At 35.9% G+C, this 25,452-nt stretch overlaps 6 protein-coding genes across 13 annotated transcripts; 2 read left to right on the top strand and 4 right to left on the bottom strand.

Moving 5' to 3' along the window:
* Nucleotides 1-207: 207 nt before the first annotated feature.
* On the top strand, nucleotides 208-8,072 carry LOC108976419 (major facilitator superfamily domain-containing protein 6-like protein A). 7 transcript variants are annotated; one of them, XR_001993944.1, is made up of 9 exons: nucleotides 208-368; nucleotides 1,043-1,237; nucleotides 1,327-1,507; nucleotides 2,136-2,274; nucleotides 2,900-3,755; nucleotides 4,281-4,748; nucleotides 4,812-5,004; nucleotides 5,623-5,709; nucleotides 7,440-8,072. XR_001993944.1 is itself a non-coding variant. In XM_018945507.1 (8 exons), exons 3-8 carry the CDS (start codon nucleotides 1,444-1,446, stop codon nucleotides 7,511-7,513), a joined length of 1,794 nt encoding a protein of 597 aa, XP_018801052.1. In that variant the 5' UTR covers nucleotides 209-368; nucleotides 1,043-1,237; nucleotides 1,327-1,443; the 3' UTR covers nucleotides 7,514-8,072. The 7 variants fall into 7 exon arrangements, 6 of the variants coding, with proteins under 6 accessions (XP_018801050.1, XP_018801049.1, XP_018801047.1 ...); XM_018945507.1 differs by lacking the exon at nucleotides 5,623-5,709 and having other exon boundaries at nucleotides 209-368; XM_018945505.1 differs by lacking the exons at nucleotides 5,623-5,709; nucleotides 7,440-8,072 and having other exon boundaries at nucleotides 1,218-1,237; nucleotides 4,812-5,444.
* Nucleotides 8,073-8,184: 112 nt separating this feature from the next.
* On the bottom strand, nucleotides 8,185-10,419 carry LOC108976420 (biogenesis of lysosome-related organelles complex 1 subunit 6). The gene is made up of 5 exons (XM_018945509.1): nucleotides 10,385-10,419; nucleotides 9,844-10,152; nucleotides 9,696-9,780; nucleotides 8,843-8,929; nucleotides 8,185-8,728 (listed from the first exon to the last, which is right to left on the bottom strand). Exons 1-5 carry the CDS (start codon nucleotides 10,408-10,410, stop codon nucleotides 8,603-8,605), a joined length of 633 nt encoding a protein of 210 aa, XP_018801054.1. The 5' UTR covers nucleotides 10,411-10,419; the 3' UTR covers nucleotides 8,185-8,602.
* Nucleotides 10,420-12,107: 1,688 nt separating this feature from the next.
* Nucleotides 12,108-16,397, bottom strand: LOC108976387 (diphthamide biosynthesis protein 1). Its single transcript, XM_018945447.1, has 2 exons — nucleotides 15,610-16,397; nucleotides 12,108-13,723 (listed from the first exon to the last, which is right to left on the bottom strand). Exon 2 carries the CDS (start codon nucleotides 13,717-13,719, stop codon nucleotides 12,325-12,327), a length of 1,395 nt encoding a protein of 464 aa, XP_018800992.1. The 5' UTR covers nucleotides 13,720-13,723; nucleotides 15,610-16,397; the 3' UTR covers nucleotides 12,108-12,324.
* Nucleotides 16,398-16,775: 378 nt separating this feature from the next.
* On the bottom strand, nucleotides 16,776-18,873 carry LOC108976407 (dynein intermediate chain 3, ciliary). Its single transcript, XM_018945475.1, has 5 exons — nucleotides 17,803-18,873; nucleotides 17,565-17,743; nucleotides 17,251-17,488; nucleotides 16,901-17,120; nucleotides 16,776-16,825 (listed from the first exon to the last, which is right to left on the bottom strand). The coding sequence occupies exons 1-5, from the start codon at nucleotides 18,871-18,873 to the stop codon at nucleotides 16,776-16,778; spliced, it is 1,758 nt and encodes a 585-aa protein (XP_018801020.1).
* A 247-nt stretch (nucleotides 18,874-19,120) lies between these two features.
* On the top strand, nucleotides 19,121-20,674 carry LOC108976381 (protein hold'em). Its single transcript, XM_018945440.1, has 3 exons — nucleotides 19,121-20,018; nucleotides 20,072-20,225; nucleotides 20,287-20,674. Exons 1-3 carry the CDS (start codon nucleotides 19,121-19,123, stop codon nucleotides 20,672-20,674), a joined length of 1,440 nt encoding a protein of 479 aa, XP_018800985.1.
* A 43-nt stretch (nucleotides 20,675-20,717) lies between these two features.
* LOC108976404 (dynein intermediate chain 3, ciliary) lies at nucleotides 20,718-24,871 on the bottom strand. 2 transcript variants are annotated; one of them, XM_018945471.1, is made up of 3 exons: nucleotides 24,800-24,871; nucleotides 21,380-23,038; nucleotides 20,718-21,307 (listed from the first exon to the last, which is right to left on the bottom strand). In XM_018945471.1, exons 2-3 carry the CDS (start codon nucleotides 22,967-22,969, stop codon nucleotides 20,759-20,761), a joined length of 2,139 nt encoding a protein of 712 aa, XP_018801016.1. In that variant the 5' UTR covers nucleotides 22,970-23,038; nucleotides 24,800-24,871; the 3' UTR covers nucleotides 20,718-20,758. The 2 variants fall into 2 exon arrangements, with proteins under 2 accessions (XP_018801016.1, XP_018801015.1); XM_018945470.1 differs by lacking the exon at nucleotides 24,800-24,871 and having other exon boundaries at nucleotides 21,380-23,087.
* Nucleotides 24,872-25,452: the final 581 nt, after the last annotated feature.

Here is a 25,452-nt window from a genome sequence, read left to right as displayed (position 1 = left end):
CAAATTAAAAAATAAGTGCGAATTGACTTAAACATTAATAATAAATCAGCAATAATGAAAAATTTATAAAAGTTTTTTTGTTACGCCTACACTGGACACTTGAGTTGAATATTCGTAGCAACATGTTGCGAGTTACGAGATACTCTCGCGTATGTTATTGCACAAATCACACTCTAGCAACATCGAGCATCTGATTCGTTGACACTTCAATCATTTCTGACATTTCAGCATTTTTAATTGCCCTCTTTCGTTATTGCATTTCGTGAAATCAAATGAAAATGTAATAACGCTCAGACAAGTGTCTATTATATATCATTTAACACACATTTTATTTAAAAATTGTTAAATTGAATGAAACGCTACACAGTGTAAGTAAAAATCAAGCGACATTTCTGCACGCAACCTATTAGTTTGCCATCTGTGTTGGCAAGTTAACGTGTTAAATTAAAAGTTCTAATAAGAAAGTGTGAGGATATGCGGCGAATACCATGTGAGAAAATTGTGCAATTCAAACAAGTGTGTCTAATGCAAAGCATGTTCGGTCAATTATAGTGTATAATAACGCTTTTTATTACGAAAGAATGTCAAAGTACTTAGCTCAGAGCATTTGTAGTATTTAGAAATATTATTAAAATTACAAGCTTAATTGTTGCAGTACAAATACTACGATTGTATTACCCACACATAACTGTTACTTTATTTTAGTTAATCAGCTGATAGTGACTGAATAAAATATTTACAAAAAGATTAGAAATACATAAGTGCAAAGGCCGTTTTAAAATGTTTAGCATGCTAGATACATTTGATTGCACTGAGTCTACAAAGTGATTTGAATAATTTGATGCATATATACTTACATACATRCATACATATTTAGTGTAATAGGACACTATCGCATACTTGAATTCAAAAACTTTGAAGACTGCATAAAAGTGCGCGCCTCAGCAAATAAACACAACTTGAGCACATTAACTCCTACTATAACTACATATGTATATCTTTTAAGATTTTAAGTAAATAATGTTAATTATTGTATACGCAGCAATAAGGCAATGATAACTGCTTACAGGCATTATTATACGCTTAATTTGGAATTAAAGAAGTCGGCGCATTGACATTAACTAGTCATTTAATATACTGCGTACTCGTCAAAAAACAACATTTTATTTAAAGATTACAATTCACCAATAGTTATTACGTCTATTTATGTACGTTAGAGCGTCTGGCGTTATCAACGGTAAGGGAAAACCAAAATGATAATATAAAATGTTACAATAAGATGCAAATATCACGTAAAAAGATTAATAAAATATTTTCGAGACACAGATACTCGTGCAAGATAATTTCAAACACGCCAAGGAGGTTTGATCATACAATAAAAATTAGTAACAATTAACCATTGGAATTGTTCACATTGGAGTGGAGTAACGCAGACGAGCAGCGATGGCACCGAAAATTGACAAGGAGCTGCTGCCGATGAAGGGACATTATTTCTTTTTCAATGCAGGTGAGCATTTTTTAACTGTAAATTGTGCTAGTTTCTTTGTTCAATAATAAAAACTATTCAATAACGTACTTGTACCTTTATCTATACGAATATGTAATATGAGTCAATTCATAAAGTGCAATTTTTTAGCTATCTATTCAAAAGGGTTTAATACCACATTCTGTTATTGTGATTTATTTATGCAGCTATGCACAAATATACATACATACATACATACATACTTACATATATATGCATATCTCTATATAAGCTTTTTTATAAGTTATACCATATTTAGTTTTGAAATATTTTCACTATGATTGCAATTTGAATTCAATTTACTTCAGTTCATTTATTTTGTTATCACCCACTTTGCTATATTCTTTATACTATATTGCTATATATGTATGTATGTATATTTTGAAACATATGCACATGTTCTGCTGTATATTTATACATACATATATGTATACGCATATGAGCATATGCATCCTAATAATTAATACACTTTTGTGATTTATTTTGATATTTTACTTAATTGTTTACACATACTTGTTAAGATATGACTGTGTACACTATCAAAAATATCAGAAATGAATTGGTGATTTTAAATTTTTATTGGTTATGTTCTTGTTTTTTCTTTATGAAGGAACGGCGCCGGTAATGCCTTTTATGCCCACATTGGCGCGTCAATTAGGCTTCTCTACAGTGGTCATCGGTACTATGTACACAATTTTGCCCATTGTTGGCATGCTGGCCAAGCCGCTTTTTGGATTCATTGCTGATCGGTAGGTAGACCAATTGATTTTGAATATTTTATTGATGGGATAGGCATATGTTTTTGTTGTAATAACAAAAAGTAATTGATGTACATACATATATGTATATGTATTTCTTCTCAAGATTGATATGATTAAAACAGTTTGATCCGTTAGAACAACACTAATAACAACAAGAAAAAAAGTTAAACTCAGCACCGAAGCCTGTACATAATCACTTCATAAACAAAAAAATTTATAAAAGAACTTGATTGCTGTAGTGGTCCGATCAGAAAAATTGCGCGCAGTTTATACCCTTGCCTTACACAAAAATCCAATCCGAATTTCGTGAAGATATCTAGTGAAATTGAAAAGTTTTTCATACAAAACCTTGATTTTGATTGTATAGTTTGTAAGGCAAATATAATATATGGTATAGTATTCTGATGTGAAAATTTCTTTGTAAATTCATCTCCCAATTAATCAATGTAAACGAGTCGTACCCGGATTTCTCTTCGGCTTCATATCTAAAAATGATTTTCAACAACAACATCATTAATCGGTTAACTAATTCACAAAAAAACATTTTATGATTAATGCTTTTATTTTTTAAGGTCTTTGTGATTTATAAATTAATTTCAAAACATACTTTCAGCTACCAACGCCATCGCACACTTTTCCTCATCGGCGAAGTTCTCACCGCTATAGCTTTTTTCCTCATACAATTCACACCAACCATTCCACAAGCACTGCCCACGATGGAATTTAATTGTCACGGCGGCGCATCCACGTTAAAATACTATTCCGAAATTGATAAGTGCATAGAAAACAATCTAGAGAGTTACTATGGTGATCGGGTGCTAACGTGTCAGCTATATTGCCAAACAGATCCAGAAAAAATTGATTTCGTTTGTGATAATTGGTTGCACAACAATAGTACAACCAATAACAATAACAACAAAAATGTTACATGCCCCGATCGCAACAGTCCCCAACTAAATTTCACCACATTTCTGGACATGGGTAAAATGGAAATGCCAGGTGATCATTTATTCTTTGTCATACCACATGATAGAGGTCAAATGAATGGTGAAAATATAACATTAAATTGTCCATATGATAAACCGTTATTCAATACAAGCTGTCACATTGAATGCAATGATGATTATTTCCAAAGTGAATTGACACAAAATACTGCAATCAGTAATGCTGATGTGTGGGGTATGCATCAGTTTTGGTATTTCTTCATTATGCTCATCGTAAGTTGGATCGGTATGGCGGTGGTGGTGAGCATTGGTGATGCGATATGCTTTTCAATACTGGGCGATCGTCATCATTTGTATGGGAAACAAAGGTTATATGGTTCCATTGGTTTTGGTGTGTTCTCCATTATTGCCGGAGTGCTAGTGGATCAAATGTCGCACGGTAGCGCGAGTAAAGACTATACAGTCGTGTTTTGGATGACATTGGTGATAATAGGTTTCGATTTGGTCGCATCTACCAAGTTAAAGGTAAGCGTTTGAGTGTATTGCTGAGTGTGGCGAGTATAATTTTGACACATAATGAATTGAATCGGGTATATCTATTAAGTTTTCCATATGTTAATACATATATATATGCATACATATGTGGATAGTGTGTCGAGCTGAGTCGATTTAGTCATGTCCGTCTGCCAATCTATCGATATGAAATTTCGCACACATCATTTTCCCCGCAAGAAGCTGCTGATTAGTCGAAATCGCCTATATAGGACTACTATATTTTACCAACCATCAAAATCAAGTTCAAATATTTTTCATTTGACAAGATACTGTTATTTGGCATGTGTTATTGTCCAAGACAACGTTACAATATTCTTACACATTGTTCAGAACCGACCACTATAGCATATAACTGCCATACAAACTGATCGATCACAATTAAATTTTTGTGTGTTAAATATTTTTAATTTGTGAACGGAATTATAGCAACCAAAGATAGTGTTTTTCCTATTTTACTTTTATTAGTTGACTTATACATCTCCAATACTTTTACAGCACACGCAAACACACCTCTCACCCAACATACTCAAAGATGTTGGCAAAATGTTTCTCTCCATTCGTTGTGTGATCTTCTTTCTTTGGTGTATCTCGATTGGCCTTTGCACGGCGCTCGTTTGGAACTTTCTCTTCATGTATTTGGATGAGTTGGGTGAAAAATTGGAGGGTTGTCAGAATTCCATGAAGACACTGGAAGGCATAGCCATGGGTATACAAAGTTTTGGCGGTGAATTGCCCTTTTTCTTCCTCTCCGGCTGGATATTGCGTAAGATTGGTCATATAAATTCTATGAGCTTAGTGCTTTTTGCTTTCGGTGTGCGTTTCATACTCTATTCGCTGTTGGTGGATCCATGGTGGGTATTACCCATTGAAATGTTGAACGGTGTCACATTCGGTATATTCTACGCCACCATGGCCTCGTATGCGAGTATTGTGGCACCGCGCGGCACTGAGGCGACTATGCAGGTAAGTACTGTGATGCATGCCTAACAACAAATCGAGTTGTAAATTAATTTTTCTACCACACAGGGCTTAGTCGGTGCCATATTTGAAGGTGTGGGTGTATCTATGGGCAGCCTTATCGCGGGTAATCTATTTGCCGCTGTCAGTGGCAGTGGCACTTTCCTGATTTTTGGCATTTTCGCCTTTATTGCATTTATCGTGCATGTGTTGGTGCAATGGCATTTGCAGCGCACTGGCCAAGGCGATGCTGATGCTAATGGTAAGCAAACGGTTATAGTAGGCAATGTTACACCAGAAGTGAATCATTTACCTGAAGAAAACGGTAAAATTTGGACTGTACATGCAACGAACCCAAAGGGTGTTGCTACTGAGTTCACAGATGTTGACTTAAGCTGAACTTAGGGAGTAAAGAAAGTGTGTATGAAGTCAATTTGGTACTCAAAAAGAACTTTTGGGGTAAATAATAATTTTATAGTAGTGAACTTGCTATTTACGCGTTATTAAAGTTATAAAGTAAAAAGTTAAAAGTTTTTATACATAATTTCCAAAGGGTTAATTGCACACCAAATTGATTTTTTAGCTACATATCGTGTGGCCTTATTTAAGATTTTTGATTATTGAAAAAACGAGGTCAACTGTAAATTTAAAGATATTTTATAAATGAAAAACGAGGTCAGCTGTTCAGTACTATAAAAAAAATAACTCACGTGTTGTTCATATAATATGTGCTCAAATGACTGTCCAAACAGTTTTTTATAAAAAAAAAAAWTCATCAAATTTCTAAATAACTGTTATTAAAAATCAGTAATTAGTGACTTTTTCCAAGGTTTTTGGTATTTTTATACAAAAAATGTCAATTTTAATAAATAAATTTTAGTTACATTAAAACTGTAAAAGCTTTACTAAAGTACAAAATGCTCGTGCGCCAGTATAAAAATTGCATTTCCGACAATATCAACATCAGGTAACTCAAAAAATCAAATTTAATTATTTTTGAAAGTATTTGCATGCAGGCTTCGTTATTTAATTAGTGCTTTGAAAGTATATGTATTCATGAAATTGTAATGTTTGTGTAATTTCGAAAGTAATTTGTAGTATATTCGAAAAATTTGTTCTCTCAGGCATTTGCTTTGACATTTTTGTGTTATTAAATGTGGTGTAACTTGATGAGATTTGTTGAGTATTATAGAATATAACGGAACGCATTTATCTAAGCATATTTATTTTATCGAAAATCGAAATTAGTGGTTTGCTGTCAACACAGCAGTTTTAGAAAAGCTTCTTGATAGTTTATTCTATATAACAATTACTATTATCATCAGGCATGCGAATTTTCTCTGTCAAGAATTTTTATTTAAAAATTAAATTTTTAATTCAGATTTCGATTTTGTGGTTTACAAATTAAAAATCTAATTTTATAGGTATTTTTTATTTCATTTTAAAATTTTATTATTTAATTGAAATTAAAATCCTTCCAAATTAAAACCACAACCAAGAAGCGACAAAAAAGAAGCATTTCCGTGTTTATAACTGGAGCATCATAATTAAAAGTAATTATATGTAAATGAGGCAACCATGTAGATATGTCATTAAACTGTACTTTCCCTTGCAAAAGAAAGACAAAATGGAGGAACCAAAATGTAAAAATGAAATTTCCTATTTTAATTCAATCGATCGATTAATAATTAATAATCGATTTTAAGTTTTCCCATTTATATTATCATTTTTTAATGCACTATTTGCAAATCTGGACGAGTCCATGCAACCCGAATAGGCCGGTTAAATTTTATAAATTCAGAATTCATTGGGGATGTTTTTGCGTTCATGCAATAACAACGACTTCGAGGCTTATTATTTAGAAATTAATATTAAATTTGCTGCGTTAATCGGTATGTGGAAAACGTAACTTAAATAATATAATTTTGCCGATACAGCACACCAAGTTATAGATTTTTGGTTTGTTGTACAGAAATGAATATTACATTTACAATGTACGTACATCAACTATTTTAAAAATTTCTGCTGCTTTTAAGGAAAATATGACAGAACAATGATTAAAAAAAATTTAAAACTACAATTTTGCTATGTATACTTTTTGAAAGCAAAATCGTTGAAGAATTATCGTAGATCCCGCTATCAGTGTCAATTTCAAAACTTTCTCTATCACTTTAGCATAATTTCGAAATCTTTAATTACCTACACGCTCTTATCTTATTTACTTTGTTAGGCATTTATTTCCCATTGTGCACTACAAATTCAGTTTTAACTAATCATTTTTAATAGTCAACTGCTATGAACAAACTTAAATTTATATACTTGTGCGTATTGTTATTGCCTATCGTAAATTTGTTTGTATTAAACTTGGAAAATCTTATCTAAGTTGTGCTAATAAATATTACAATTATTTGCCAACGCCTGTCAACATGTACATCATGCATACGGATATATAGAGAAATATCGCAGCGCATATCTGAGTGAATGTGTTGCATGCAAATGAGGATTGTACATCAATTGTTACAATTACCATTACCGACGTATATTTGTCTGTAAATTGACTTTCTTGGGAGAACGTTCTATATAATTTGCATTTTGTATTTTGTTGTATTGTATATTTAACTTACCTGATTTTCTTATACACTATATATTATTTATTTACTTTGCATTTATTTAACGCTCGTTTCGACACACTTGCAGGCGCTGTTAAATATTTGACGCCCAACGATGCAATGCATATGCTCAACGATCAAGAATACAGTATTGTCGCATAAATAAGTGATTCGATTACATTAAAGATGCTAAACAACTGTTGAACAGTTTTTTGGCGTTAACAGTTATGCAGTGTACCGGTATTTTATATGGCTGAGGAACGTGTTGTAGCTACCTGCACTTGCTTTGAAGTTTTTATTTTACCCTGAGCTGTGAACACTTTCAACCTGTTGCGTACTTATTAGGAGTGGCAATTACACGCAGCTAACGCGAAAGCCGTGTACCAACTCAGTTAATAGAACAACATAGTATTTATATGTTATAAAATAATTAAAATAGTAAGTTAGCTGTTATTTTTGTGGTATGCTTGGTGTTTTTTCACTATTTTTCTGTTTTTGTTTCAAGCAAATCATTTTTGTGTTTTAAATATCCAAGAGGCATTATTTTGTTCTATACTTAGTGTTTACAAACTATGTTAGCACAATTGGTTATATTGTATTAATTTAATTAAGCAATAAGTAATTAAAATAATCTTACAAATTTCGCAACTGCTTTAAGTGCACAAAGTTTTAGGCTAGTGCTAACTAGTATTCTTCATGCTTGCTTAGTTAATTACTGTGTTAATGTGTTTCTCTGAATGCGCTGTTAATTGAAATAGGTTTTCTGTTTACAAAATACTTACGATATGTGCACTTGGCTTGAAATCACTAAATACATATCTACATCTGTAATATTTACTATTTTCTATAATTATTTAATAATAATTTTACTACCGTCATTCGTTGCTTCAAAACCAAAGCATTTGAATTTTGTGCACAACTTTTTTACTGGGCACAAAAACTTAAAAAAAAATAGAAAATAAAATTAATTTTGTTAGCTTTATAGTATTTTTAAACATGCGTTATTTATAGCTTAAGCATAAATTGTACTATATACGATAAGGCATGGCGCTCAAGGGCATTATTTTTCTTTCGAATATTTGTATTCATTTATATTTACTCGTAACATAAAATATATAAAATTTTACTTTTTAACTAAAATAATATGCAAGTCTTTGATGTATGTATATGTATATATTTTTCTAACACAAGTTTACATACGAAAATTCCCAGAAGGCTTTCGTAACACGTTGACTACTCTTGTTGGTGACTTCATTCTGACTGCGTCGCAGCTTGCGTTTGTTGCTTTTTGGCGATTAAAGATTCCTCCTGTTGTTGTTTCTGTAATTTGCGTTGTAGCTCTTTATGTTTGCAGGCCTGCACGTGGATTGCGCGTTTCTGTTTAATTAGACGAAAGTTATTGTAGATAAACACTTATCTCAACACAATCAAGAGGTTGTAAATACTTAAAATAGAAGTGTGTTTTACAATCTCAATGCTGTATATAATTACCTTCAACACTTTACTGCGCTGATAAATGCTTTGCATTTGCTTTTTAATCTTAACCAACTTTTCCCGATAAATTTTCACATTGTTCATCTGAAAAACAACAATAGCAGTGAGAGCAATAAAGTAAAATAGTAATAAAACATTATAAAACGCCAATTTAGGCTGTACCCAAGCTATAATACTGTACAAAAGAGTCCATAAAAGAATTTTACTTTTGGTTGGTTGTTTTGTTCAGCTTGTACATATGATAAAGTGCTTCGATATGAACAATTTCTTCAGAGTTTTAACGTTGACTTCGACAATGTTGTATGCCAAATTTTGTGCAGAAATCTACACAAATCTTTCGTTTATAGTGGTCCGATATCGGCGGATCCGACAAAGGGTAACGTGTGCCACATTTAAGATAAGGAGAAACTAGTTCGCGTATTTACAGACAGACCCATATGCCTAAATAGACTTAGCTCGTCACGTTGATCATTTATTAATATACTTTATAGCGAAACATTGAAGAATTATTATTATTWATTATAATTTCAGCTAATTAATGCTAGACGAAATGCTCTGCGATAAGCAGCTGCCATAAACGTTCTATTGCTTTCAACTATGATAAAATTCCAGCTAGTTTGGTTAGCAATTTTTTCTATTTATCTAGCAATTTTAAGAGAATCTATACATTGTCGCATATTTGTATATTCAAAAAGACTGACGAAAAATTGTATTTAATAAATTAAATAGATCTCGAAAACGAGAAATGTACTGATAAACTAACTTCGAAGTTTCTAAACAAATATTCGCTTATATTTATACTATACATACATAACTGTAAATAGCAGCTCCACAAATCAAATTCACTTACCATTTCGTGTAGCTTCGCCGTCTCAGCGTTATCCAATTTGAATTTTTCCGCCGATAAATCAATGTAAATTTTATTCTGTTTACCACTTTAAGAATACGTTCATTAAAAATTTACGTGTAGATTCAAAACGAAAATTCATGCAACTTACATGAGCTCCTTCAATTGTCCGCGCGCTTTTACTAGTGGGGGCTCAAAAATTTGCAAGAGACCTGTGGCCAACTGCTTGGTAGCCAATGAATCGGGCAATTCATCGGTGGTTTTTGTTGTTCGAACGATATTATAAACCTCATTGTTATTTTTACCAATGCCATTGGACGGCGTGAAGGTGTTTCTATTCACTTGTGTTATAGCCTCATCTGCACTGAAGCTGTTGTTGTTATGCAGCGTTACGGGCACTTGTTGCAAATCAGCTGCGCTGTTCGGTTGCTGACCTTCCGCTTCCACTGCATTAATAATACTGAATACAAGAAAATACAGCATTTGCTTTAGTAATTGCTTGATAAATTAAAAACACAGTTTGATAGAGTGAATTTATCACTAGGCAGACTCTACCGAGCACGAACAACGCTTTATGACCTACATATATTTATAAGATTTCGTTGTTATTGTTGTGTCACTTGTAGCTGTCGACCCTCTTGGAAGGTATTGCAAAATAACTTGATTAAGAATCTTATTTTAATAGCACTCACCTTTCTAAGTTACTACTTTTCAACATTTTTGTAGAAATAGAGCAGATTTAATAATTATATTATGATGATACGATTTATTCAGATATTTTTTGCATTAATTATGAAAAGAAATTTCGACAACAAATAGGAAAATTTAAGAAAGGTAGAATAAAAGTATAAAAATGATGTGAGTAGGAAAAACAAAAACAATAGTAGGTGCTGCCAGACGATAGAAAAAAATAGGGTTTTTTATTTTCTTTTGATATGTTTAAAGAGAAACAAAATAATTACTCACGGAAACGGATATGCCATTAATTGAGTTCAAATAGTCAATATTCAGGAAGTGATATAAATAATTAATATCGAATAAATTCCGGCAAGATATAATATTTTACAAATTAAGGAATGCGAGTTCATAGAAAATAATATAATTTAAGCAAAACGAACTTGTCAAAGGAGCCATGTTCTTAAAAACAAAAACAATTACTTTGTGCTTTCTGCCGAGAGCAAAATTAATTAGCAGTTACTTGATTTTCTGTTGAATCCCTTCGGTAAGTGGGACGAGTTCGATTTATTCACTGAAACGAATATAAAAACTTGCACACATTTTATTTGAACTAATCATAATAATGTTTATAAAATTATAGAAAATCAGCCATTAAAATTACTATAATTCATCCTGCCAGTATTTTTTCAACACAAATAGCGACTTATTGTACACACATATAGAAATGGCTAAGAATGAATTATTTAGTAGGCAATACTAAAACTAGTAATTTAGCATTTCAAGCAGAGGTCTTTATTAATGGGAAAACCGCTGAGTTTTCTAATGTATTAAAAGCAACTCTAAAGTTAATATCTACGTGGACAGTCGAGCAGCACTCAAGGCAGTTGTCTCAGTTCGTATATCAGGTAGAAGTGTTTTGGGAAACCGGACAGCAGTGTAGAGTGTGGGCCGGGTCACAGAGGCTAAAAGTCATGTACGGCTGTCTCCCGAACATTTGATCGTATTTGGTATACCCGTGGATTGTCTGTACGACTATCTGAACAGGAGCAGACAAGGAAGATCAAAGCGCGATGGAATGTCTTCCGTGCATAAAGCGTTAGATCAAATACACAAAATTCATACTGGACTCGATAGTAGGGACTGTAGCTTGAGATTATGATATTGCTTACCCTCTGAATAATTACTTTACGACATAAAATGTCGGTAGCAAGTAATAAATTACATTTACTTCCGTGAAGGTAGTGTCTAACCAAATACAAAGTTCTAGGGAATGGCGAGTGAAATTTCGCGTTTGAAGGCAAAATACTCATACCATTTTTACAGTGCTAACAAATTGTTATATAGCCTAGAAGTTACATACATATGTATATATATAAGATTGTGCAATATCCAACATAATAATTATTATTGTGAATACAATTTCCCGTTGATTCAGGTAATAAACATCGTTTTTATTAACTTCAAATTTGTTTATTCAGCATGCCACTGCATTTACATACATACATAATTTATAATATAATGAATTTTTTTAGTATTTTTTTTTTATACATGTCATGCAAACACAAAATATTTCATATATTTTCGCGATGTAAAAACCTAAGCATTAAATAAATGAAGCTAACTAAATTAAAATGCTAAAATGTATAAATTATTTTACATAAAAGTGTAGCTACATAATTAAAAATAATTACAAACATGAAAAAACTAAAATAAAATCATTATGTGAAGATAAAATGCAAATAAAAGCCTTTACAAAAGGATTTGTATGCTAACTTTTATAATATAATTTATTTCTTATTTTAAAGGCATTCGATAAGTCATTGTTGATCTTTTCTTTTTCCAATTTATGCAAATAACAAACACTTGCGCTTAATATAACACTCCGTGAAACTAACTAAATCTAAAGCTGGGTAAACCAGTTGATTTAATTACTATATTTGAAGAAAATCTACGTTTATCCTTTCTTAAAGTCCAATATGTCTTCTATCGTGGCTGCACGTGCTGCATCGTTGTTGTCCTTTTCCAATTCCGCACGCACACAGCGGCCACAACACGCCTCAGACGGGTTGTTATCACACTCACCCACAGCTGGTGGTTTAAAATTAGGTGTCCATGGACCCAGACTGCCGGTCGCATAGAAGTCCATTGGATATGCATTGTTTTTCGGTGCTACGTTATGTGGCGTAAACTCGACATCACCTAACACAACCGACAGTTCATATGGATTCAGTAATGGTTTGGCAAAGGCGGTGCCCCAATCTATGGATAAGCGTGGACACGCAATTTGCACAAATGCATCAATGCCGGCAAATAGCGCCAACTTTTGTGGAAATATCTCAGATAACAAAATTGTTGTTGTAGCATAACCTTTGGCATGCAAACGCTTTTCGAGAAATTTATGCACACGACTACTGCCTTGTCTGCCCAAAGTACCGACAATAATGCCAATCTTCTTGGCAGACTGTGCACGTTCTATTTCGCGATAACGTATTGACTGCATAGCGCGATGATCATATTCCTCAATGGTGAATTTTTTATCGTAAGGGTCATATTTATATGCTTTCAAAGTAGGATTCGCTATCATAGACGATTCCAAATGGAAACGACCATCGCCGAGATAAATCAGCACCTTAGCGGTGGCAGGCAATTCAGGCGATGTGCAACCCAATATTTCTCCGGGACTTAAGGGTTTCGCTTGTGGCACAATCACATCATAGCCAGCTGCTTTAAGTTCGGCGGAAGCCGCTTGTAGCGTTGTCACAAATTGTATTGTACTCACGAGCGCAATTTGGCCATCAGTCGGTTTGAAATTCATTTTAACGGAATCGATGAAATGTAATGGATCAATTTTAATATCCACAAAGACATATAGCACTTTAATGTCACTGGTCTGATCGACCGGTATGAGACAGCTATGTCCATAATGCACCAATAAATCAGCACCCAAAGCCTTGGCGGTGTAATCGTCCACACAACAGGCGCCATAAGTGACGTCACCCATGATGACGGTGTCGGCATCGGTGAAACGTTCAATTATATCAGCAATAATCATTGAATACATAAGCAGTCCCTCGGGTAGTTGCAATGCTACGCGCTTAGCTTTCATATCACGTATGCGCCAGATGGTTTTGTGCAGCTCAAAGTTGTAATTGGATGGCAGACGATCGATGGCCTTCTGCAGCACTGGATCATCGAGCAGTGACTGTGGAATGCGATTGATGCGCGCTTTGGGCTTGAAGACTTTCTTCGGCTTGGCGCGCACCACAACGATTTCATTGTTGGTCGTGGCGTTAGTGGCAGCTTCTTTAAGTGTTAAGTCCATGTTGACTGGCGGGATTATATCCAACATTGTGCTGCGATAAGAAAAAATAAAAAATAAATAAATAATTCTGCTTTTTAACTTGTTGATAACTTTTTAGTAATTAGTTTATGTATGCTTGTGAATAAATAAAGGAATTTTGGATCATTTATACAAAAAAATTATAAAATAAATTCGATTCACTTCAAACACTTCAAAGATCAGACAGACATCATCACCGTTATCAAATTATACAATATATGTATATGTATTAAGGTTATCTTTCTAGAGTTAAATAATATTTTGACTACATTGCTTATCGCAAAATGGTTTGTATATTCAATTCCTCTTGAAATTTTAGTACGTTATGAATGAAATCAAGAAAAAAACATTGACATAGGTTGAACTGAAACCATGTAATTTCATACAAAAACTTGATTTTATCTATCTAAAAAAATTGTTGTATATAAATTTCGTGTATAAATCTCATCATATATATATTAACTCAAATTATTACACATAAAAATAATTTATAACGTCTCTGAAGTTGCCTTCTGTTTGTTAGAAAACTTCGTGGCAAACTTGCCCTCTGTTCAGGACTTAATGATACATTTCGAATATTGTATGTATAACAAATCTGCTTGAATTATTGCTAATTAAATATTATTGCTTAATTCAAGAAAGGCGTTGCTACTTATTACGTATACATGCATGCCACCTTTTTCAGCAAAAAGTTCTTAGTAATAACTTCGAAGTTGTAATGAATTTTTTTTTGCTATGTGCCGCACAAAGTTGAGCTTATTAAACTTTATGACGCATTTTTGAAAGTTCTTGTGCGCACACACTCAATATAAATGCATTAAAACTGGTTTTATTATTACGCGAATTTATAAAAATGTATAATTTAAAGCAAACAACTGATGATTCATAACTACATATATTAACCCAATTTCAGCTCTTTAGTATAAGGCTTAATGCGAATCAGGGGGAACACCGATTTTTCATACAAAATAAAGTTTGAGACCATGTTGGTCATAAGGTTTTTAAAATGATTCGATACTTAACACAAAAAAGGTTATTATAAAATATTAAAAGTAAACAAAAAAATTAAACTAAATGCGGAAATCTGAACTAATTGCATATAAATGCGCCGATTACTTGCTTTATATACCAAGTTGTACAACATTTGCTGAACAGCATTGCGATTTTTAATTGTGTTTTGTGTTTAGTTATATATATAACTAATTACTAAACACATTTCCGTCAAAAACAATAACAAAAAACGAGTAAATTGTCTATATTTTTAGCTAATTAAGAAAATGCTAATTTATCACACCCGAATACAATCTAACTGACAAAGAAAAGTAATGTATATGCAATAAGTAGAAAGGTATTTAGATATGTACATATGTATGTATGTATGTATACCACAAAAAGCGGTGGCCTACGTGAGCAATTTGCACTATGCAAAAGCTGCAACAGAAACAACCCAGCGAAAAGATTTCCAGACATGATATAGAGAAATATGTCCGCTAACACAAGTAATTGTAAGTTTCAAAAATAAAAGGCGTTGCAAACGGTCCTTCTGATGCTCAGAAAACTTTGAGATTTTCACGTGGAACGCCGGCAAGCGTTATCGTTGTAATTTTAAAAAGGGGGCTCGCCCAAAAGTATTCACATACATATTTGCAAATATACTTAAATGCAGCAATTAGCAATATAACTGCAAAAATTATTGTAGTCACGTAGTGGTAAAATCTTACCCAAGACAGAAGCTTATTAATGAATTTGGTTATTATACCAACAGTTACTCAATTGCAAGGCATACATAACTATTATGCAAACAAATAGACGTATGGATGTACAAATGCATATGTGTGAATAAGAATATGTGGCTATTTTTAATACGATTGATGTCAAGCAGCTTTTCGCAAGACTTACCTTGGTGTTTGGGTTTTGTTGTTGCCTTAGATTAGTGTTGTTGCTTTGGTTTGTGGCAAATCACGAGATTAATTCTATTTTATTTTGTTAAATAAGCTCACTTTATGTCATTAAACTTTACACAATCTCTTTATTTTTTGACCATTGACACTAGTACACAATTATTATATTAAACAATTTGTATTACTCAATTAGTGAAAATTTATTAAAGTTGTCTAAATACTCTTCTGTTGACTGCTGCTTCTCACAACTTTAATAACTGTAATGTTTTATTATATTATAAATATTATAACGTCATTTTTATACACAAACTTGTTTCAACACTTTTGCCCAAAATATACGTCTGGTTTGCTCTGCACCGCCGCAGTAATTGATTTGCGTTCGCCGTTAATATTTCTTTGCTTGGGCTTGGTGTTGCATTTTTGTTTACCCTCGCTGTGTTTTCTTTTGTTTTTGGTGTTATTTCGCACGTATTGTTGTTGTTATTGTTGGCTTTTGAAGTTTGTCCACCATTGGCACATGTTCATGAGTCACGTAGGCACCTGAGCACAGAGCAACTAGTGAAATCAGCTGTTCGCCTTTTATCACGGTAGCGCTAAGGAAAAAGCTACGACACGTTGATGATATTATAGTAAACGGTGTTAAGCTTAACCATTGCACTGTTTTGCATCCCGATTAATATTTACAAGTTTTTAGACTTAAATTTCGCGATGTTTTGTTGAAATTTAAGAACTATCGCCAAAAATTAACAGGAAACACATGAACAAATAAAACGTCAATGGCAAAGTGAGCTGTCACATCGCGATAAGAGCGTAAGAGTGTTGGAAAACAGCACGTTACCTAAACACAGGGTTACACATTGTTTCAATCAATTTAATAAAGAAAAAGATTGGCATAAAATATATTTATACCGATAAATTACATTAGATTGCATTTGTCCATATTATCGATTTAGATCAAAATCGAGTTTAATATTTACGTTTTATTCTGCATATTCTTACAAATAAAACAATATATTACAAAAAAAAAAAAAAAAAAATAGGAAATCAAACCGTGTGTTAAATGTTGCTTATTTTTATTTTTGCCATGTAAGCAACAACAAAAGCGTAACTTCAATTTTTTAATATGTGCTACCAGTATTTATAGTAGAATTTCATTAATTTCGTTCAAGTTCTAGCGCTGTCGATGTCAGACGGATCAGCTTCATCCCCTTCTTCTATAAAATGTTAGAAAAAAGTTAATTATTGTTTCTTTTACATAATGAGTGGAAAAACAATAATAGATCACCTACGCTTGTTGCCAGGTATACGTCTTAAACGTTCCTGCTCTACAGCTACGAAATACTCTGCCGCTGCCTGCTCACAAGCATCTTTAAATGGCGCAACATTAATGCGCCCGTTGAGCATGGTTAGATCACCTTGATCCTGACCTTGATTCGTCTTGACTTTCAGCTTGATTTCACGTGATTTAGCTTCCAAAATTTTCTCTCTGCGATTTTCACGTTCAAACATCTATAATGAAAAATCGATAGTTACTACACAAAAATCGATAACTAATGTAATAAAGACTATTAATGTTTTTTTGTAATATTTGCAAAAGTGTAAATCTTCTAGAAATACTAAGAAAAATACGCTCACTCACCGCCGTCAGCAACGGTTTGTCATTTTTCGCTGACATCACCATGTTATCGGATACTTCGATAAGAAAAGTTGCACCATGCTTGCTGCCGCAGCTGACATATTTACCGTTTTCATTCGTGCGCACACAATGCAGTGGCTCATCACAAACTTTTACTGTTAAAACTGGTTGATTTTGTTGTTGCAATAGATCCCAAGTGTCGAGAACGCCATCCATGCGCGTGATGAAGAATTGCGAAACCCTGAAAATCAATAGAATTATATTTAATACTTTAAGTAAAACACTAATTTATATTTTTAACTTCGATGTTTCTTTACTTCGTGTAACTCCAAGCGCCATCGGTCAGCATAGCGTCACTATTTTTTGTCCATATTATCGAGCTCTCACGGCAATCTTCGGACCAAATGCGCGCACACCAATCGCCGACGGTTAGGAAATTCTTTACAAAGGCCGGATTTCGCGTAATGGCATACACCGGGCCCAAGTGACACATCATCTAGGGAGAATATGTGTAATGGAACACTGTATGCAAATATTGCTTCAATTATAGCTCACCCGTATCTGTATCTTCTCCATGGGTGTTTTGCCCTTGCGATTACACGAGAATAGCATACCCATTTCGGTGCCAGCCATAAAACGTGTTGGTATTGTAGTTTCATACTCTAGCACCGAAACGCCAAAGGAACGTGCCAGATCTTGCTCGTCACTACGTATTGGATCCATCAATAATTTATCCAACGGTTCACTCAATTTACGCGTATCCCACCATAGCACTTGTCCATCGGAACCACCAGAGAAGAATTCCGTGCCACTCTTCGAATTATTCCACAATACCGAGTTAACTGGATCACGATGACATATCTCACGTTCACTAATCATCACTGGAAACTTGCCATGTCGCGTATCCCAAGCGGCCACCTGCCCATTATACATGCCACTAACCAAACTTGTTGGATCCTTCTGATTGTATTCCAAACATACACACGGCACTTTCGGTTCGAGCGTTAGAAACGGTTCATTTGGATTCTCAATCTCCCAAATGTACGAATTGCAACGCTGCCCCGTTTTATCACCCTGAAATTTCATGTCACAATGACTGACTGCCATTTTAATTCCACCATCCGGTGACCACGACAAATGTGTGACCGGCACTTTTAAGGGATTGGGATCACGATAAACGTTAACGGTGCGTGAGCGACACGGTTCAGGCAATGGCGCCGGATCGAGATCCTCAAAATAATTTTCATAAATATTCACCGCATTATTTTGATGTATGTAATGTTCCATTGGTTTAGTGAGGTTCATAACTTGCGTTATGTAGTTTTCGTCTTTCTCAATTTTCCTTTTATAACGCACCGTCTGCTCCGGATCGGACATATTAATATCTTTAGGCCAACCACCTTCGTTATGCGTGATACCAACATGTTTGTATGTCGCGCGTTCTGTGTTTGCCTCACTCAACGCCATTTGTCGGGTGAAAAGCGTTGCGCGATCCATCGGATTCTTAAGTATGTAGCTCTTAGCGAGCTCTTGCGAAGAGTTTTCCGAAAAGATAACCTCATCTTTGTCGCTGAAGCTCGCACTAGCGCCGAAGGTGCGTCGCTCTTTCTTAAAATTATACTCCATTTTATGATTTTTTTTAGCTATTGTTAAAAACTAAATAATTTCAACACATTTTCAGCACAACTGAAGGAATGCAACTATTAAATCCATATTAAAATAATAAACTGCAGTTGCCTGGCAACATCGCTTAATAACTCTACTATTCAGTTTGTGCAATGGCAGCACTGTTACTTAGTTAACGGTCAATTAACCGTTATTTTTATCGTAAATAATTTGTTCAAATACATAATTTTCCGTGAATCTATAAAAAATGACAGGCGTTGCGCCCAAAAAAATAGCTGAGCTCAATGCAGAGCTAAAAAACGCCTTAATTACTGCCATTATACTCACAAAGGCAACGCCAAAGACTTTTCTCGTACGCGATTCACCTGAATTTCGTGGCGTTATGAGCTTTACGCTGCGTGACTCCAAACGACACATCATCAATTGTAAAGTTTGGGGCACCAAGGAGCTGGTCGTTGAATATAATCGTAAATTCAAGATTTATGACATCATCGATGTCATCTCGCCGAGCGTCGTGCCCACGCTGGTGCACGACAAATCCACTTTGGCGGATAATGCGCGCTTTCAACCGCTGCCAACCGTGCCGTTCTCTCTGGTGCTAAATGAAGGTCAAGGTCGGTTGGACACTAACAACTACCGCGTTATAGATGCCTTTCATGAGTTACACAATTTGCGTCGCGTGCCACATAAGGCGCTCTGCAGTGCGCTGAAATTACAGGATGTGCGCAGCGTTGTGAAGGAAAGCAGCGCCAAAGAGCAATACGTCGATTTACTGGTTTTGGTGGCGGCACAGCGCCCGGTCAAAGAGGTGCGCAGTAAACGCAGTGGTGAAATGCTAAGTTGTCTTGAGTTGATTGTGATCGACAGCAGCTACAGTGACGGTGTTATGCTGAGCATTTGGCAGGCCGATTGGATACTGCGCGCGCAACAATATTGGGAAGGTATGCACACGGTGTTGCATTTGATAGAAGTGAAGCTTGCGTTCTCGGATTTTTACAAAAGCACCACGCTAACATTCAGTGGACGGACTTTGGTCTATGAGAACCCCATTGGCGCGGAGGTGGATGCCGTAATGCAGTTTGCCGCTACTATAACAACGAAGCCTTGGGATTCGTTGGCATACACAATGAATAGTCAAGTAGATGGTAAGCAGTTGTGTTGAAAATTTCATAACTACACAGTTTGAACAATATTCTAGCTGCTGAAATAAAAACTCGGATGACAGTTAAACAGCTGTACGCGCGCGCTGAAGGCGAACTCAAAGATGACAAAGAGCAATTCACCGCCGTTGTCTATGCCATGCTGACGCATTTCGACTTTGATGGCATCGGTCAAATCATCGCTCGCAGATGGTAAGAGCAAATGCTATATAAAGGTCATATCATACCATCAAATTACTCTACTCTCAACCAGCAAGTCCTGTCACAGTTTGCTTACGAGAAATCAGAACGAGTGTGATGCGCCTAAATGCCAGCTGGAATTTTCACTCAACCACGATGGCGCGCAGTACGAAAGCTTTTTCAATATTAATGTGAAATTTAGTGATCATACTGGTACATTGGTAGAAGCGCGTCTCTCAGGCGCTATAGCCGAACGCGTGCTCGCGCTAACCCCAAACGAGTATCAAACGCTAAGCGAGCATGAGAAAGCGCAATGCAAATGGAAATTTCTGATGGATTATTTTGAGGTGAAGCTCTTGGTGCGTAAAGTGAGCGCTGTACGCCGACAAATGAGCGTTATTGTGGTGGATATGAGAATTATACAGATACCAGAGTTAGCAGAAAAAATTTGCGTGTATTAATAACAAACCACAATAACAAAATGTAGTTTTATTTCCATAAATGTAGAATATAGTTTTCTTATAAAAAATATATTTATCTGTCAATTATTTATCCTTGTCCGCCATACGCTTCAGCACTTTTATGCGTTTATCGCCAACTGTGGCTTCTTTTTCTTCCGCACCGGGGGCGGCTACTGCACCCGCAGCACCGACCGCATTAGCGGCGCCCTTACCGCCAGCGGCTACCGTACCCGCGCCCGTTGCATTAGCCGCATCACCCAAACCACCTACGGTATTAATGCTAGAGGTACCTTGTACTGCCGCAATCTCTTCGGCGGTAAGTCCCTCTAAATCCGGTTCTCCTTCGACTTTCTCGAAATCGGTGCGCTCCATGACGAATTGTCGTTCTTGTCGCTTCTTATCAATATTGAACGTGCTGTCCTTGAATATTTTCAACATATCCTTGAATTCAGTGTCATTTTCGATAATCTGCAAGAATTGGTCTGGGTCATCGGGATCAAGTTCAGCCATCAAATCCAATTCGGCCTCGCGTTGTTTGGTGTCAGCTTCGAGGAGCGATGTCTTGCGTTTGAGTTTTACTTCCTCGACACGCCCTTCCAGCAATTTGGAGCGGAAAAGTTCGCGCTCGAAGAGCTGTAAGGGATAACTTTTTATGTAAATATGTTTTAAAAATATATAGTGTTGCCATTTATTAATCATGCTCACCGCCATTAGCAATGCTTTGTCCTTAGCGGCGCTCTGTCTCAAAGCCGGATCTAGCTCAAACAGTTGTATATCACCATTTTCCAGCGCCACTGCCAAGTATTTACCATCCGGACGAAACTTGACATATTTTATGGGCTGCTTCAATTTCAGCGTAAATATGGGTTTTCTCTGATGCAATAGTATGTCCCAAAAGTCGACTTCGCCGCGCGCATCACCAGTGACGAAGAGCGAACAACGCGCGGGACTCCACGTGCCACACAACATTTCATTCTTCTTCTTCATTAGTAGTGTCGTGGGCGCACCTTTACATTCCTCCGCCCAGATTTTCACACACCAATCGGCGGCAATTAGAAAATTCTTCACAAAAAACGGATTACGTTCGATCGTACGTATCGGACCCGAGAAGAGGCGATAATTGGAGATTAACACTTCTGTCGGCAACATACCCTTACGATTGCCGATAAATATGTAACCCTGATCGCTGGCTATAATATAACGCACCGGTATGGTATATTCGAATTCCAACACTGTTACGCCATGTGCGCGTTCGTTCTTTTGTTCGTCGGTTGGTTCGGGATCGAGTAAAATTTCCTGTATGGGTGTTTCCAAGTCGCGACCATCCCAATATTTCACAGAGCCGTCATACGAACCGCTGTAGAACTCAGAGTTCGATTTCGAATGCACCCAACACAAGGCAGCGGCCTCCTCACGATGTGCGGCCTCGAGCGGTGAAATTTTTAAGGGCTTACCACCATTCCGCGCATCCCACAGAGCTACCATGCCAGATTGGAGTCCTGCGGCTATAAAATTATCATCACGTGGACAAAAATGTGCACGTCGCACCGGCTCCGTCGATTCGAGCACCACCTCTGGACTCAAAGCGTTGCCTTGGTCCCAGACATAGAACGAGTTTGGATTGCCATCGGTACGCGCTGTCTCCTGTATAGTTTGAATATTTTCATCTCCGTCTTCTGTGTCAGCTATCGGCTTTGTGGTGATTACTGGTGTGCGTAATGGTGCCACCCGGTTGAAGTTGGTCGGCTGCGATAGGAATTTGCGCCGTTCGCTCGGCATCCAGTCGAGCACGGTGATAGGTCGTGTGGGTTTTAGCGGATCATGAAATATATTGCATTGTCGCGCCTCAAATGGCATGCGTATGTCCTTACCCAGCTCTGGTGGCAAGTCGACGAAAAATTCTTGATAAATATTTACTGCGCTATTTTGTGCCGTCACATCCATTGATGTGTGTATCAGATGCATTACCTGCACACCCCAATTGTCCTCTCGCTCGATTTTCTTGCGGTAACGCATTGTCGACTCTTCGTCGTTGATGTTCACTTCGCGCGGCCAGCCGCCCTCGTAATGATACATGCCATGCTCGGCGTAGGTGACATTATCCGTCTCCACCCAGCTATAGGCCATTTGATCGCTCAGCTGTGTGCTGCTATTCATTGGATTACGTAAGATATATGAGTTGCGCATGCGTTGACTCGGCTGTATGCTGAGCATCAGCTGTGTGCGATCGCTAAGCAAGGGTTGGCGTCCAAAGCGGCGACGCTCACGCGCATAAATGTACTGATTGTGATACATGAGTATGGAGCTTCACTTGGTTTTCAGTAATAAGCGGATTCTGTAGACTTTCTTCAAAGCTCACGTTCACTTATGAAATTATATTGAAATATATGCAAAAATATATATTTTTATCAATTAACGTTGGTAAAAAAAATTTTTAATTAGTAATTTGCAATAAAATTTTTTTAAACAATTTCGTTGAAAAAAAAATATTTAACTGCTATTTTTCTTTTTGACATTTAGTTGAAGATTATAGATGTTCCTAAAGATGTGTAAATCACGTGTTCGGAAGTGTTTTGAATTATTTTTATTAGAAATAAATATATTTTATCAGAACATTTTCACGCCGATTTTTTGTCAGCGCCATAATATTGTCGTTTTATAAAAAATTCCTTACAAATTTTTTTTTTTATCGGATTCTAGACTTGATTCGACTCGTGGGTAGAAGGTTCAAATTGCGGTCGGCTATTATAAGACTTTTTGATAAGTAATTCAGCTTTGCACGTGACAAAAATAACGGGTGATCCAAGTTGATGTACATTTTCAATATACAAGTTTTCATATAATTTTTAATCAGTATTGTTTGGCGTTTCATAATGGAAAGACTTACGCCTGAACAAAGTTTACTAATCGTTCAATTTTATTACAAAAATACCTTCTGTAAAGAATGTATTTCGCGCGCTTCCTGAACGTGCGATTCGCAACACAATCACCCATCTTGAAACCCAGCATTCATTATGGCATAATATTCGACCGAATAGACTACGTTTAGCACGCAGTGAAAAAAATATAGCAGCTCTAGCTGAGAGTATACACGAAGACCGTGGAGAGTCGTTGCGGCGCCATTCGCAGCAATTCGAACTAACGTATGGAAAGCTACGCTCTATGGGCTCTTGACAAATCCTAAACAGATTCCACATTTTCGAGCCAAATTTTGTTCAGCGATGATGTCCATTTTTGGTTCAATGGTTATGTAAACAAGCAAAATTACCTGCTGAAGATATTCATCCAGAAAAAACAACGATTTAGTGTGGTTTTCTGCCGGTAAAATCATCGGGGGGGATTTTACGAAAAGTTTTATTACTCAACGTATTTTTAATATAGCAGTTCCCTCGCGAAAACGTGTTGCCTTGTTCACAAAAATGGGTATAAGGATAGTTGTATTGCGAAAACTTTAGCGATCTATGTACATTGCATGGCACATAGCTTTAATCTAGCAATCAACTCAGCCTGCGAGGTTGTTGGTATCTGAAATGCACCAGGAAAAATTGGATTGTTACACAACTTTTTCCGTTGGCTAAAACGATCAGAAGTGTTGACAAGCGAAATTGAGAAGTCTAGAAATGAATGTCGAAAACTGAAATCTGTATGCCCAACAATATGGGCTGAAAGCCATGAAGCCGTGTCGACATACATACGTCGAATTGCATCCGTTCCTGATTAAATCATTAAAAAGAAACGTAACTTGGAAGGATCCGGAGACTTCAACTACGGCCTCTCAGCTCGTCGCTGCGATTTCTGCTGCAGAATTTCAAATTTCCTGCTTAATAATGCAATCCGTACATGCAGTCGTTCTACCTCTCAGCCGGCAATTACAATCGCCTGATGAAGATCTCGCAGAAGCCATTAGATTAGCGGACGACGCTTTAAAAAAGTTCGAAGGAATGCGACTTAATGCCGAAAAATACTTTTATTTTATTTTTAATTGAAGAAGTATGTAGCGAACTAGGTACAGAAATAAAGGTAACACGCTACAGTAGGCGCCAAATGAATCGCTTCAACTTGAAAACGAACGACACTGAGGAATACTATCGCATTGCCTTATATATTCCCTTTCTTAATACTTACATCGCTCATTTGAAAAGCCGCTTTCTTGGCCACAGATCAGTGTTAGAAAATTTTTGTGTATTTTTCCCAAAGCACGAATTTGACACTAAAAAGCTCAAAAATATTTTTCTTTTTATGAAAGGGTGATCAACTGTTCAGAACAAAATTTTCTTGCGGAGGTGAAAATGTGGAAATAGCGAACTTCAAACAAGCATTTTCGGAATGATCTCGAAGCTTTAGAAGCTGTGAACAACACGTCTTTTTTGAATGTTTTCAAGATTTTACGGCGTTATTGCCTGTTTCAATAGCATTACTGGAAACAAGTTTTTCAAGTTTAAAGAGAATTAAAACCTATTTACGAAATACGACAGGTCAAGATACTGATCTAGCATCAATGAATATTCATAGGGATATTGATCTGTCAGTTGATGAAATACTAGAAGAATTCTTTCAAAAACCAAGGAAAATATAACATGGAATGAGAGATTCCGTGTAATTTCGATCAAAAATTCATAAAGCTCCTACCATGGCTTACCCGAAGCGCTGACCTAAATTCTATTGAGCATTTATGGCAATATTTATATGATAAGTTCGGCCGATGTTCTTGTCGTTCTAATATACGAGAGATTTTCAATACAGGGTCCGGCACTCGAAGTGTAACGAATTAAAAAAAC

This window comes from Bactrocera latifrons, unplaced genomic scaffold, assembly GCF_001853355.1.
Source record: "Bactrocera latifrons isolate USDA-ARS-PBARC rearing strain unplaced genomic scaffold, ASM185335v1 scaffold_76, whole genome shotgun sequence".
NCBI classification, from domain to species: Eukaryota; Metazoa; Arthropoda; class Insecta; order Diptera; family Tephritidae; genus Bactrocera; species Bactrocera latifrons.
The sequence above is the reverse complement of the archived record's forward strand: the minus strand, read 5'-3'. Positions and strand labels throughout refer to the sequence as shown.